The sequence below is a fragment of the Melozone crissalis genome, unplaced genomic scaffold, assembly GCF_028551555.1.
Source record: "Melozone crissalis strain CALT ecotype California unplaced genomic scaffold, PUWL_Pcris_2 ptg000004l_1, whole genome shotgun sequence".
In the NCBI taxonomy this organism is placed as follows: domain Eukaryota; kingdom Metazoa; phylum Chordata; class Aves; order Passeriformes; family Passerellidae; genus Melozone; species Melozone crissalis.
The window spans coordinates 43582928-43596436 of NW_026535782.1; the positions used below are offsets into that span (position 1 = coordinate 43582928).

Below are 13509 nucleotides of genomic sequence, written 5' to 3' on the forward strand. Positions count from 1 at the left end.
CATGGCAAAGAGCAGTGGCAGACATTGGTACATCACTGCTGTGGGAGAATGAGTGGTTTGGGCTTTTGAAGGAACCTAGCCCAGAATTAGGGGGTACAGGCTGCCAACCAAACTTAGAGGACTTGAGACTCAGCATGAGAGCCCCACCCAGCAGAGCACTATCCAGGCACCCCGGCCCATGCCATGGGGGCTGCTCCACATGGCAGCACAGCACTGCTGCACCACGTCTTCCTTCATTTCTTGATCTTCTCTGGCATTGTCCAGAGCAAATCAAAGGAATTTCTTTGCCTGCAGGAGATAATTTCCCATCCTAACCAGGGCTGGAGAAGCCCTAGAATGTATTAGTGTTACTTAGGCCAGCAAGTAAACTCTGCCACTGATATTGGGCTACTGGTTCTCTCAGGCACTGCACAAAATCATGGTAAGAAGTGATCTGTGCTCCAAAAAGGTCATTATCCAGAACAGGCAAGGAGATAAAGTCACTTGCTCAACTAAGTCAGCAGCAGAAAGGGGGAAGGAGTCCCAACTTCATTTGTCTGAGGTTGGTGCTTGCTGGACCAGATGAGATTGTTTCTCACATTGCCCATATCAGCCAATCCCACCCGCCAGTGTTTATCTCACATCCTTGAGCAATAGCCCTCAGGACTCTGCAGTTGGGTTCTGTTTTATTTTATGGAGGAAGTGACACTCACAACATGCTCAGAGGTTATGTTGCTGCATTGCAACAGTTCTCATCCCACACAGAGATGGAAGAAATCTGAGTGGTGCAGATGTGATGACTCAGCTTTGCTGGATTTTACAGTAGTGGAGCTCCACTGACATTTCACAGAAATATTCTGATGAGCTTCACAGAATCACAGATCCACTAGATTGGAAAAGACCTTTGAGATCATCAAGTCTGACCTATGACCTAATACCACCATGTTAACTAGACCGTGGCATTAAGCACCACGTCCAGTCTTTCCTTACACACCTCCCTGGGCAGCCCATTCCAAGCATCTTTTCTGTGAAGAAATTCCTCCTAATGTCCCACCTAAACCTTCCCTGGTGCAGCTTAAGGTGACGTCCTCAGACAACCAAAAATGCTGGCAAGAGCCCAGTGGACTGGTTCTCTTTGGAGTGATCCAGTCACACAGATCAACCCACCTCATGCAGAATCAGATGTAGTTTACAAGTTCTTCAGGTACTAATTCACTGGGGCAAGAGGGCTTCTACCACAGCCCAAGCTTTGAATGAAAGGCACCTGATCCTTGTTGGTGCCTGCCTGGTTTGGGGTGATTACATCCATCCAGCTGTGCTTCCCAGAGAGCCAAGCCAGGGGTAGGGAAGGGGCTTCCTGTGCCAGAGGCAGCACTGAGGGGAGGAAGGGACAGGGCCAGGTCAGCAGGCCAGGTAGGGCAATGTTCTGCTGCTCAGATCCAACTGCCTAAGCCTGACTGGTTTTGCTCTCTCTGTTAGTATTTTTGGTCATCTAACCACACTTGGACAGGGGCTTTATCCCAAATCTCAGCATGCCAGAACTTCAGATGAGACTGACACGCCTTCACCAGGAGGATGATGGTCCTTTATGAAATAGATATCACCGTGCACCTACCCAATTGAGAACTGCTGTTCCTCACACAATTTCCACCTGCAGTGCTGTGCTCAACACAAGTCAGCACCAAGCAGTGAGCTCAAGCTCCAAACAATGCCAGTTGTGCACATCCCAGCTCTGCTCCTTGGGATAACACTGCATGCATTAATTGCTAAAAGATGTTGTTTCACGTCGTATGCACACTTACATAACCTCATACCATATCATCAACACAGCTCTTGGCACTAAGACATCAATCATTCTGATCCCCAGCACAGAAATCCACCTCAGCTCTTGTCACGAACACAACATTAAAAAATGACAATTTCCAACCTCCACACCTGCCAACACCCAGCACAGCTTGATGTTCCTGGAGATGATAGCTCATTTAAAACCTCTGAATGACACATGACCACCTCTGGCAGCCAGCAGCAGCCAAAATCCAGCCATGTCCTATTGCTCCAGCACAGGAAAAATAATTGTGATGATGAGGGGGTGCCTGAGGGAAGAAAAGAAGCCAGGAGGGAAGGGGGAAGGAAGGCACATGAGGGAAATAGAGCCCTTTGCATTGTGTTCCCTTACCCTCTGCCCACCACTGGCTGTTCTTTTCCAGCCTGGGAGCAGAGGCTCAGTCTCCTCCAGAGGCAGCACTAGCAGCAGGCTGTGGGTACTGATCCTGCACTCCCACACACACTCCTCTCTTTGCTGAGCTCTTGTGCACCTCTGAAAGGACCACAGGTACTGCCTGCACCTTCAGAGCAGGCACAGGGGTAATTGTGGGACGCTGGCAGGGGCTGAGAGACCTGCAGGACCCACTACTCCAGATCTGCAGGGGCTGTGGCAGAAACACAGCCACAACACCAGGCTGCTGCCTCAGGCCTGTGCTGACCCTGCCCTGAGAGCCCCTCCTGATGCTGCCAGCTTGTCAGGAGGGCAGGATGCTCTCTAACAGACACCTGGAGTTTTGAGAACTTCAGTTTCTAGGGCAGGATGTGGCTGTTATTCCCACATCCACTTACTCTTCTTCCTGGAGATGATCCCCTCCATGGAGCAGCAACATCCCTCTTATTTTTACATCCAGGGAACACTGTGAGGACAGAAGATGCCTTTTTTTTTCCTGAGGGGAAACAAAGGGGCCCTCTTTTGCCCCAGCATTGCTTGGGGCATCCAAGAAACACTGCAAGGTGCTTGGCACATGCAAAAACATGGGGCAATAAAATCACTAGAATGAGAGACGTATCCTGGCCTATTCTTTGGGAGTCTAGGCCAGCCTTCTCTTCCTTCTAGCCCTCCACAAAGGCTGTCCCTAACCAAAAAATGGGAGAATGAAGAGCAGAAGGCTGTTCCTCTAATTTGCAGCCAGTCTCTCCCATGCCACCAGCACTCAGCCCCTCCAACTTCCAACTCCACAACCACACACGGAGTGCACCATGTGCCTCTCAAACCCAGCAGCAGAGGGACGTTGTTGGACCCCCAAGTGCTGCAGTGGGGCCCAGCCCTCGTGTGGCAGCTGCCAGACTGAGTGCACAGCACAGCCCATTGGGATCCCTTGGTTTTCCCTCCAGGAGAAGGAGGCAGCGCCACGAGCAGGGCCACGATCTGGCATCCTCGAGGCTCTGGTACCCTCTGCTGGCCCTGCACGTTTCTGTTGCTGTTGAAGCCTCTCCTGGGGTTTTTCAGCCTGAAAGCAGCCACAGGCACCAGCCTGTCCACCACAGGCAGCAGCTCTGCTCACCCAACACCGCTGCCTTCCAAGGCCCCCACCACTGTCCTCACAGGCTGCTGAGAGCAGGGCCCTACCAGCACCATACATCTTTGTGAGAACACCTGAGAGAGCCAGTAGATATTGCTAGAAATAACAAAAATCTGCCAACTTTTCAAGTGCAAGGTTGTGCTGCAAATGCAGTGCAAGGGTGAGTAGCTGCACAGGGCAGTGTCCAGGAGAGGCTCCTGGTGTGTGGAACAATCTTCCCCAAGGCCACTGGCATAAAGGAGGAGGTGGCAGGGACTATATGGAGGACAGCACACAGGTCATGGGGATTATCCTTTATCTCCATCCTCACTGGAGCAAGGAGTGAGGATGGAGATGAAGGATAATGAAGGGAACTCTGCCCATGCCTCAAGCAAGACTTTCACACAACCCTTTAACACTGCAGGGTAAAGAGTGTCCCTGCTGCAGCCCAGGAAGAGAGCAAAGAGGGATTAGCAAAGAGCAGGGAACAAACAGCAAATAATTTCCTTCACTTCCACTGGCTGAGGGGGAGAAAGCAGCAGACTGCACACAGGGAGTGGTAAAGTGCCTCCTGCACTGCTGAGCCCAAGTGGACAGCTTGTGCCAACAGGCTTCATGCCTTAATAGACAAACCCTGAGTGAGAAATGAGTTTCTGCCTTCAGGGCTGCTGGTGCTGCCCATGAGGCTGGAGCCTGGGTGAGAGTAAGGGCATAAGGGAGGGCAGGCAGGAGGGACACCTTTCTATCCAAAATCCTGCACCCCCTTCAAAGGAAGAAGGAGATCCATCCACTCTGCCCCTCACGGGCAAAGACACCAAGCTACCAATATCAGGTTTTATTTTAATACAAACTAAAAGCTCTTGGAGTTCAAAGAAACACAGACATGACACAGCAACAGAGCACACAAGGGACGCCCTGACCACCACAAACCCTCAAGATGGAGGCCTGGGGCTTTTGGGCTCCCCAAGGAAAAGCTTCTTTCAGGAGCAGGCCCCAGCTCCCAGGGGCACTCTGCCTGCTCCTGGGCAGTGTCAGCAGCAGCAGTTCCCTCCTGGAGCCTGGGACAGGGAGGTCACTTGATGCGGTACAGGACCTTGCGCTGCATGCGGTGCTGGATCTCCCCCCGCCGCATCATCAGCTGCAGCACCTTGTAGATGGCGTGTTCTGGGTACTTCTGCAAAGGGGGAGAGTGGGGGAAGGTGAGCCAGCGTGGAATAGCCAACAGGAGCTCAGCAGGAACCTCTGCCAAAGCCTGGCTAGGACTCTAAAAGGAGCAAGCCCAAGACACTGATGCTTCCTTCCCCTTTCCCTACTTTAGATCTGAATGCAGCCAGTGTCACAAATCAAACAGTTCTGGTTTCAAGGGTAGGACCCCAAACAGCCTCAGAGCTTTTGCAGAAACTTACCTCAGTCTCCTTAAACTCTGCAATCATATTGCATGCTATTCTCTACACACAACTTCTAACGCATGACCAAAAGGTTCACCAGTCTGCCCTTGAGGAAGGGGTTTCATGCCCCCAGCAGCAGCCTGGGGTCCCTGGTTTCACAGCCCAGCCCTCCCTGGGTCCCTGACCCACCTGGCGCATGAAGTCCTGGACGATGCTGTGCTCGGACACCTGGGAGCCGATGGCGAAGCGGCGCTTGAGCTGCTTCTCAATGCGGGACAGCATCTCTTGGTCCTCCTGTGTTGTGAAGCCTTCTGCCCCTGCAGGGAGACACTGAGTGAGCCTTTGTGCTGCCCAGCTGTCACTGTCCAGGACACAGAGCTCAGCTCCTGTGTCTCCCACCACACCTGCACAGCTTACAGACTGTAGGGAACCCATGAACAACTCCACTGTAAAAGGCTGTGGAGCTCCAACCACAGAACTGAATGTGGACCTGGCTGCTGGAGCTTTCTTCAAACCCTTTGTTCCATGCTGCTGCCCAAGGAAACATTGTCTTCACGCCCATAGAAAAAGATCTTAGAGGATTAATAGGTCTGGGGAACCACACCTAGCACTAGACTCTGCCCTTGGGGCCACAAGGGTCCAAACCAGCCCTCCCCTGAGCAGAACAGTGTCTGCCTTTGCTCTCCCTGTGAAGCACAGTCCCACGCTGGCCTCTTGCTGCCCAAAGCATTGCTTTGTCTTTGCTCAGGAAGGAGCTCTAGCACCTGCCCTTGACAGCCAGGTCCTGAGAGAGGAGCTCGTCTCTCCCTGCCCTGAGCAGCCAGGCCCAGCATGTCTCTCCTACCCCCAGCACAGAGCATCTCCTCCTCACCTGACAGGCTGCCCGACATGGCCGCGTCCAGCGTGGACACGTGGAAGAGCCGCAGGGCCTCCTCCACGTCTGCCTCGGTGGCGAAGGGCTGGAGCCTCATCTTCGCCAAGGACTCGGCAATGCGCACGATGGCCTCCAGCTGCCTGCAGCCACCAGAGACACTCCCTGCTTCCTACTGCCGCTTCAAGGGCGTTTTCTTCCCCCCAGCTCCTGCCATCCCCACCCACCCCACTCCATGCACCTCCTGCCTCCCCCCACAGCACTTTCAGGGCTCGGGGCCACACCCTCACAGCCCAGCCCCTTCCTGGACGAGCCCAGTAACACGGCCCAGCCCCAGAGGGGGTGCTGCCCACCGGACAGTGATGGGGATGCTGGAGCGGCGGTCGCTCTCCTGCTCGTGCTGGCGGGTGCCGCTGCGCATCAGGACGTAGCGGTTCTTCAGCTTCTCCGCCGCCCCTGCCGACAGCCGAGGGCCACACTTCCTGCAAGGGGGACACCAGCTGGAGCCAGCGCCCAAGGGGAGGGACCCCAGGGCACCCCTCCCTTCCCTGGGTGCTGCAGCACCACTGAGAGCTCCTCCTGCAGCCTCTTCCCAAGGCAGGAGTTAAGAGAAAGGGCACCCAGAGTGCCGGGTGCTTTGCCTCTCACCACTGCCTCCCAGGTGCCAAAGGCACACCCGACAGACACTCACGTCCGACAGAAGGAGATGAGCTTCTTCAGCTTGTTCAGCTCAATCTCGCCCTCCACGGCCTGGGTCTGCGTCAAGGCACTCACGTGCAAGGCCATCACGTGCTTGGCCAGCGTCTGGGAAAGCAGAGGCAGTCAGAGAGCAGGAAGGCCCCTGCCTCCTCCTCCTCCCAAAGAAAGGGGCACCCTGAGTCCAGCTGCACCCGCGGCTCCACGCACCATGTCTCGCTCCTCATTGTGCTCATCCTTAACGATGAAGATCATGTCAAATCGGGACAGGATGGTGGGCATAAAATCAATGTTCTCCTCGCCCTTGGTGTCATCCCAGCGCCCAAAGACAGAGTTGGCAGCTGCCAGAACCGAGCAGCGGGAGTTGAGCGTGGTTGTGATTCCTGCCTGTGGGTGAAGGCAAAAAAAAAAGGATGGTGTCAAGACCCCCTCCATGTCACAGCAGGTCATTATTCAGTGAAAGGTTGAAAGCCATTTTCAAGGACTCACTGTCAATCACTTTCATTTATATAAAGCCCCAAAGTACCACCCAGTTGCTCTGTAATGGTGGGACAGGACCCACAAGTCCTTCTGGAAGGGGACTGGCTTCAGCTGAGACTTGAGCACTGAGTAAATTCATTTAAAACCTTTTGTCAAGGCAGAGACAGAGGAGACCTCACCCCAGGTTTGTGATCTGAGACAAACACTGGGCAGACAGGGCTGAGTCCTCCTGGGCAGCTCTGGCACAAAGCATGGGTTTGCAGGTGCAGCCTGACAGGCACCAGCAAGGAGAAGCCAGGAAGTTCAGGCTGCCCAAAGCCTCCAGGCAGGGCTGACTGCTCTCAGTGACACCAGCAACCATCAATACCACTGCCTGGGCTCTAAAATGGGCAGTTCTGGCAAATGATGTGTGGCCACTGGTTGCAGGGCTCTCAGATTGCCACCTCAGGGCAGCATGCTCAACCCACAGCTCACCTTGGCAATGGAGATGGTCTGCTGCTCCATCGCCTCATGGATGGCCACACGGTCATCCTCCCGCATCTTCACATCCCAGTGAAAGAAACCAGGCAAGGAGAAAAAGTCACCATCAGTCACCTCTGCCACACACTCACTGAAGTGAGCCCCAACATAAAGGTCTGTGAGGACCTCTGCCCAAGCAGGCGGGATGTAACTGCATTTCCTTGCAACCCCATCCCCAGTCTTCCCTGGAAGGAAGTGAGGGAGTCTCAGAGGAGCTGCCCTTCCTCCTGCAGCTCTGGGCTCTGCTGGGACAGGCTGGCACCCCAAGGGCTCTCCTTCCCACTCCCACAGGCACCTTGTCAAACTCATCAATGCACACCACTCCTCCGTCTGCCAGCACCATGGCTCCTCCCTCCATGAAGAAATTCCTGGAGACAGGGTCACGGATCACTGAGGCTGTCAAGCCAGCAGCGCTGCTGCCTTTTCCTGAGGTGTACACCTAGGATGTGGAACAAGGAAAGGGACAGGACATCAGCTGCAGCAGCACCCAGGAGGCCACTGCTCCAGCTGAGAGACAAAACATCCCTGGCACCACAAAATCCAGAGCTCCCAAAGGAAGAACCTCCAAGAAAAGCCCTCAGCACATGCAAAAAGCAGATGTGCTGGGTGAAGAGCAGGGCTATTGCCTCATCCCAAGCCTCAGACTAAGCAGCTGTGACACACCGGAGGGCATGCAGACACAAACACAGATATTAAGTACAGAAGAGGGAGTGATTCATTGTTTGGTGGGCTGCTGCATTAGCTTTGTTTGCCCCTGGAGGGAACAATACAGTCAGAGGCTGAGTTTAATAGAGACTACAAAAAAACACAGCTGAAAACATAATTCTATGCCTGGGCTCAAGCTGGAGGTCCGTGCCTGAGATGCAGTCAACTTAATTTGTCCTGACCAGCCAGCCCCTCTGCTGATCAAGTCTCAACAATAAACAGCAGCACCAGGCACGTCTTTGGACATTTGCTAACAGCGTGGCTCACAGCATAATAAAAGGCATGACCTTCTTCACCTTCCCTCCCTCACTGCCCATCCCTTCTAGGCTGGTACTGGAAATGGCAGTTCGTGCCTCTGCCAGCCCGTCTGTCTGTGGATGCACAGGCAGGTGTCTGCCATGACCACGGTCCTGTCTCTGGGGCTAGACATGGAGCAGAAGGGAGAAAAGGGGTGCACTACACGTGGGCACCTCAAGCCACGTACCCCAATGGGCGAACACTTCTCAACAAACTTCAGCAGTTGGGATTTGGCCGTGCCAGGGTCCCCCAGCATCAGCAAGTTGATGTCCCCTCTGCGGGTCAGGCCATCCGGGAGCCTGGAGTGATGGGGTTGGGAGGAGAGAGGGAGGAGAGATGGTGAGAGTTTATTCTCATAACAAAACAGTGCATTTGGGAACCACGGCTGACCCTTCCCCACCTCTTGCGGGAGCCCCCAAACAAGAGGCAGGCGATGGCCTTCTTGATGTCAGTGCTGCCGTAGATGGAGGGCGCAATGCTCTTGGCAATGGTCTCGTAGATGTTGGGCATGGCAGCAAGGCGACGAAGTTCCTCCTCTTCTTGAGGGGTCACCGAGCCACTGAAGCTGTGTCCTGTACAGGGATGAGGGAAAGGATGCAACAGTGAACAAATAGAGGTCTTAGAGGAAACTGTATCACTCTCCCCATGCACACTGCAACCAAAATCCCCTCTTGAAAATGATGCCAAGTGCCACCAGGTAGGAAGGGTGGAGAGGGCAAGCATCTGCTAACCCAGCAAGGCAGGCTGTGTCCTTAGAGGCTGGTAAGAAAAAGCAAGGATCTTGGGCAAAGCAGCTCTGCAGGAACCAGAGGGAGAATTACAGTCAGGACCACGTTTTAAATACAGTCTTAACCATGGACTTCAGCTGGGATCCTCAGGGATGGCTTAGCCCTGGAGGACCCAGGCTGAGACCTCCCATTTAACATGACTGGGAAAAAGCCTTACAGGACATGACTATAGAGAGCCCAGGACAAGTCAGAGCCTGGAATGGCTTGAACTTTCTGCTACATAAACAGCAGAGAAGGATGGAGGCTGTGATTTCAAACAGTTCTTGCTGAGGGATCACTTCCTTGTTCAGGAACAGGGTGGGAAGTGTCTCCCAACACCAGGCCACCAACACAGACCAAATGCACACCAAAAGCAGCCCTCACCTGAGCCCTCTGTGTCCACCTGGATGCCCACCACGCGGATGTAAGCGCTCCGGATGCCCACCCCCACATTGTAATGGCCTTTGTTCTTGCTCTGTGCAGATTTCTTGATGGAGTAGATCCCCATGATAGTGACTCTGTTCCCTGGGACAACTTTGTCACACAGGTACCTAAGGGGAGACAGGCAGAGCATGGTGGTGGGAAAGGATGGCAGCAGCACCAGCCAGCAGGGGCAGGGTGGCAGGGCTGTGCCAGTACCTGTCACAGTAGAGCTGCAAGTGCCGGGGCATCTCCCCGTGCGGCACGGCGTCTGGAGACTCCTGCAGCTTCAGGACCTGGAAATCCACGCACTTGCACTTATCTGGCATGATAAAGTAAGGGTCCAGAGGGCACCTCGGGCGGCCAGCTTGTTCTCTGTGCAGAGAGATCAGTCAGGGGAGGCTGTTAGCACTGAGGAGCCACCCCTTGGAGCGCACCTGAGGAGGGGACAGCAAGGGACAGCAAGGGACAGCTGCCCCTCCAAGCAGTGCCACATCAGCAGCTAAGGGCAGACACATGGGGCCACACCAAAGGCCAGCAAGCTCTCCGTCCTGTCTTCTACAAGTGCCAAATGTGTACATGAGAGCAAGCAGAGGCAGGGTGACACTTGTCTGAGCACTCTCCCTGCCTCCCACCCCTCCCCTGCTAGCTCTAATTCATTAATTACACAGAGGGCAGCAGCACAGACTCGGTGACACGGCAGAGCGTTTTTCTTTACAATCTCATGCACAAAGCAAATGTTAAGTGCTTTCTGGTGAGAAAGCAATTAGCAATGTGACAAGGTTGACATCCACCTCCCAGTCTCTCCAGCCGTATCTGCCTAGCTAGATTACAAGTTCTCTGAGACAAAGAGCAGCTCCACGTCCTGCTGCTGTCTCAGAGTGACTGATGCCTGACTCCATGCAGGGCTTTCAGGTAGGGCAACACCAGAGAGCAGATGCACTCATGCAGTCAGGGATCAGGAACAAGGTGCTTTACAGACCACACACATTGGGAATGATCCCTAGCCCAAACCCCTCTCAAGATGCATTAGAGTTCAGGTGCAGAAAATATATACTGGCAGGTATGAGCCCAAAGACACAACCCACCAGGACTGGTTGCCTCGAGAGCTGCAGCACAATGGCAGTCTAATGCTCACAGCTCTCAGAAGTACCAGGAGCTGTAAAGCAGGATAAAAAGGCTAGCAGAAAAGCATCCCTAAGGAAGGTAACACAAAACAGCCCACTCAGGAGTGAGAATGTGGAAGCAAGGAGTTTGTTTGGAAAAGAGAGGATCAACTTAACAACATTATGGGACAGCTGGAGGCAGGAATGATGCTTTAGGCACAACAGGTGAAACTCCCTATGAGTAAGAAGAACTCCCTGGACACGGTCACTCAACGCTGCACGCAGCACTGACCGTGCAGGGTCACAGCCAGCACGCCCACAGAGGGACAGCTGGAACCTGCCAGCCAGAACTGCACACTGGCTCAGGGGCAGCACGAAGGGCAGAGGCAGAGCCGTGCAGATGCTGCTGCCTTGTGGGGCAGGGATTCTGCAATGCATGGGATGCAGCAGGAGCAGGAGGAGGGAATGCAGTCTTTCCTGGCCCTGCAGCCTGTCAGGCCTTACGTGTTGCACTTCCTGGGCAGGGCGTAGCCCTCCAGGCCCGGGCGCACGGCGATGTTGCTGATGGTGTTGCGGCAGCTGCGGCACTGGATGGTGATTCTGGTGGCCTTGGCTCTCACGGGGGTTGCTGCAATTACAATCCCAGGGATCTTCACAAGGTGGGACATCTGGTCAGACTGAAAAGGCAAAGGTGAAGGGAAGGTAAGAAAACCATCAATGGAAGATGGAGAGGAATCTACAAAGCACGAGAGCAAAGGACAGAACACTCTGTGCAGAGCACCACCAACAGCAATAACGTCCCTGCAGCAGGAACCAGCAATAACAGCCCTCTGCAGTCAGATCTGAGCTGCAGAGTAACACTGCTTGTAAATTAGTGAGTGACCTGCTGTGGTGTTACATTTTATTTAAATGGTACGCTCAGTCTCACCCCTTGAAAATGTACAGTTTATTCCAAGCCTATGATCCTCCCCTGAAGTATCATGTAAGTATCTGTAATCCCATTGGCCCAAGGCTTATTCTGTTCTCACTTTGAATCTCCCTGTAAAACTGTGCGAGGGAGACGAGGCTCTCTCTTGGCCCTTTGCTCTCTCTTGGCCCTTTTCTCTCTCTTGGCCCTTTTCTCCCTAGGCTCTCCCTCTCTTCCCCCTTCCCCCTTCTCCCTCAGAAACCATGCTGCTCCTGGGGGTGGGACCCCCAATAAACCCTCACCTAATGAGCATCCTCAGAATCTGTGTGGGGTCTCCTTGCCTGCCTGCTGCTATCAGGGAACTTACAGCTTAGGGGGTCCCCGTGTACTCCCTGGGAACCCTCAAAGGAACAGCAACAACCTGTCCTGAGCCATGAGACCAGATTCCCAAAGCTGCTCTGCAATCACACCACAGGCTTCACTTCACTCACCTTCAGGCTGCGGATGTTGGCTGCGTTGGCATCCGACCTCAGCATCACCTGGATGTCCTGGAGAGTCTCCTCCCCTGAGGGACGAGGACGAGTGACCTCATCTGCAACTTCTTTTGCTGCTTCTTCCAACTAGAGAGGGAGCAATGGGCCATCAGTAGGTCTGTCACAGCAGAACATCAGAGCTAGTCTCGTGACAATAGTCTGGGTTGCCAATCCCCATCCTTACCAGCTGCAGGTGCTCTGTTGGCTGCTTGTACAAATAGTCTGCGAGATCTTCATCAAAGCTGGCCAAGTCTTCCATCTCCACCTCCACCCAGTACTGCCCCAGGTTGTAATGCCGCTTGAGCTCATCCCTGCAAGGCAGGAAACAGCAAAGCATTGCAGGGCAGAAAGCAGGGGAAGCTGGGCAGCCTTTCGCCCAAGCCCACTTTGAAAGGTGACACAAGACCAGGGATACCAGTGCTGCAGTGACAACGTGAAGTATTTACTGGAGTTACATGAGCAGATAAACCAGGAGAAAAAACTTGCACGTAGGATAATAATTACTATACATAAGATGTGGTATAAAGCAAAGGAAGCAATAACAGAACAGGTAACATTTTCCTTAAAAATGCCAGGATTAATGAAATTCAGAGGTGAAAGCCTGTTCTAACCCTTGATTATGATGTATCTCCATGTTTTCTCAACATGTTGAGCTGTGCCTCCAAACTGTATAAGCAAAAGGTGGCCAAAGGAACTTCATGGAGTTGGAAGGCATACCTGCAGAGTGATGCACTGATTTAAAGGACACAGACAATTCTCCAAACCAGAGAGCACAACAACTTCAAACACAGACCTTGAATCTCAGAACTAAGTGCAAGCCTGACAGTGTGGATCCCTCTACTGCTACCTTTTCCACTGGCTGGCTACCTAAAAATTTGTGAGAACACCGGACCTCTGCTTTTCTGTCAGGTTAAACACAAGCATCTCTTAATACTGAGCTTTTTATGGCCGACGAGAAGAGACAGAGCGGCTACTGTGTTTGTGGGGTGTGCAGTGCAGGAGGGAGGTTAAGAGCGGACTGGCTGTGCAGGTGGGGATGGGCAAGGCTCAGAAGGAGAAAAGGGGCCACAGCAGCACCTGTATTTGAAAGTGAAGCCCGTCCGGTCCGTGCCCACCCGGTACTGCCGCAGGAACTCCTTGAACCGCTTCTGCAGCTGCGACTTCCGAACCTGCCCCTCGTCCACGGACGCGTCTCCCCCGAAACTGTCGCTGTAGTAAATCCCGGGGTCGTCGAAGCCGGACATCGCTGCTCCGCTGCGGGGCGGGAGCGCTGCCTCAGCCCCGGCCGCCTCCTTCCCCCGGGCGCACCCAACGCCCCGCGGGATCGCCCCAGCCGAGGCTCCGCGCCGCAACCCACGCACGGGCCGCGCTCCTTCCCCGCAGTGCCCCAGGGACAACCCGACCCCGACCCTGATCCCACCCCGACCCCGACCCCGACCCTGATCGCACCCCGACCCCGAGCCCGATCCCACCCCGAGCCCGATCCCGAGCCCGACCCCGACCCCGATCCCGACC

The 13509-nt window shown here is 54.1% G+C and overlaps 1 protein-coding gene across 1 annotated transcript; it reads right to left on the reverse strand.

Annotated features, from left to right (window-relative positions):
• Nucleotides 1–4243: 4243 nt before the first annotated feature.
• MCM5 (minichromosome maintenance complex component 5) lies at nt 4244–13238 on the reverse strand. The gene is made up of 16 exons (XM_054277445.1): nt 13072–13238; nt 12179–12305; nt 11953–12081; nt 11059–11231; nt 9668–9823; nt 9413–9579; nt 8662–8833; nt 8449–8560; nt 7555–7698; nt 7215–7280; nt 6471–6647; nt 6256–6368; nt 5918–6046; nt 5565–5707; nt 4883–5010; nt 4244–4479 (listed from the first exon to the last, which is right to left on the reverse strand). Exons 1-16 carry the CDS (start codon nt 13236–13238, stop codon nt 4378–4380), a joined length of 2205 nt encoding a protein of 734 aa, XP_054133420.1. The 3' UTR covers nt 4244–4377.
• Between the last annotated feature and the right edge of the window lie 271 nt (nt 13239–13509).

Coding starts and splice junctions, on each gene's coding strand:
- MCM5 (XM_054277445.1), bottom strand. CDS start 13,238: ATGTCCGGCTTCGACGACCCCGGGATTTACTACAGCGACAGTTTCGGG. Junction 8,834..9,412: donor GGTGGACACAGAGGGCTCAG/GTGAGGGCTGCT, acceptor ATCCCTGTACAG/GACACAGCTTCAGTGGCTCG. Junction 6,648..7,214: donor AGACCATCTCCATTGCCAAG/GTGAGCTGTGGG, acceptor CTTCACCCACAG/GCAGGAATCACAACCACGCT.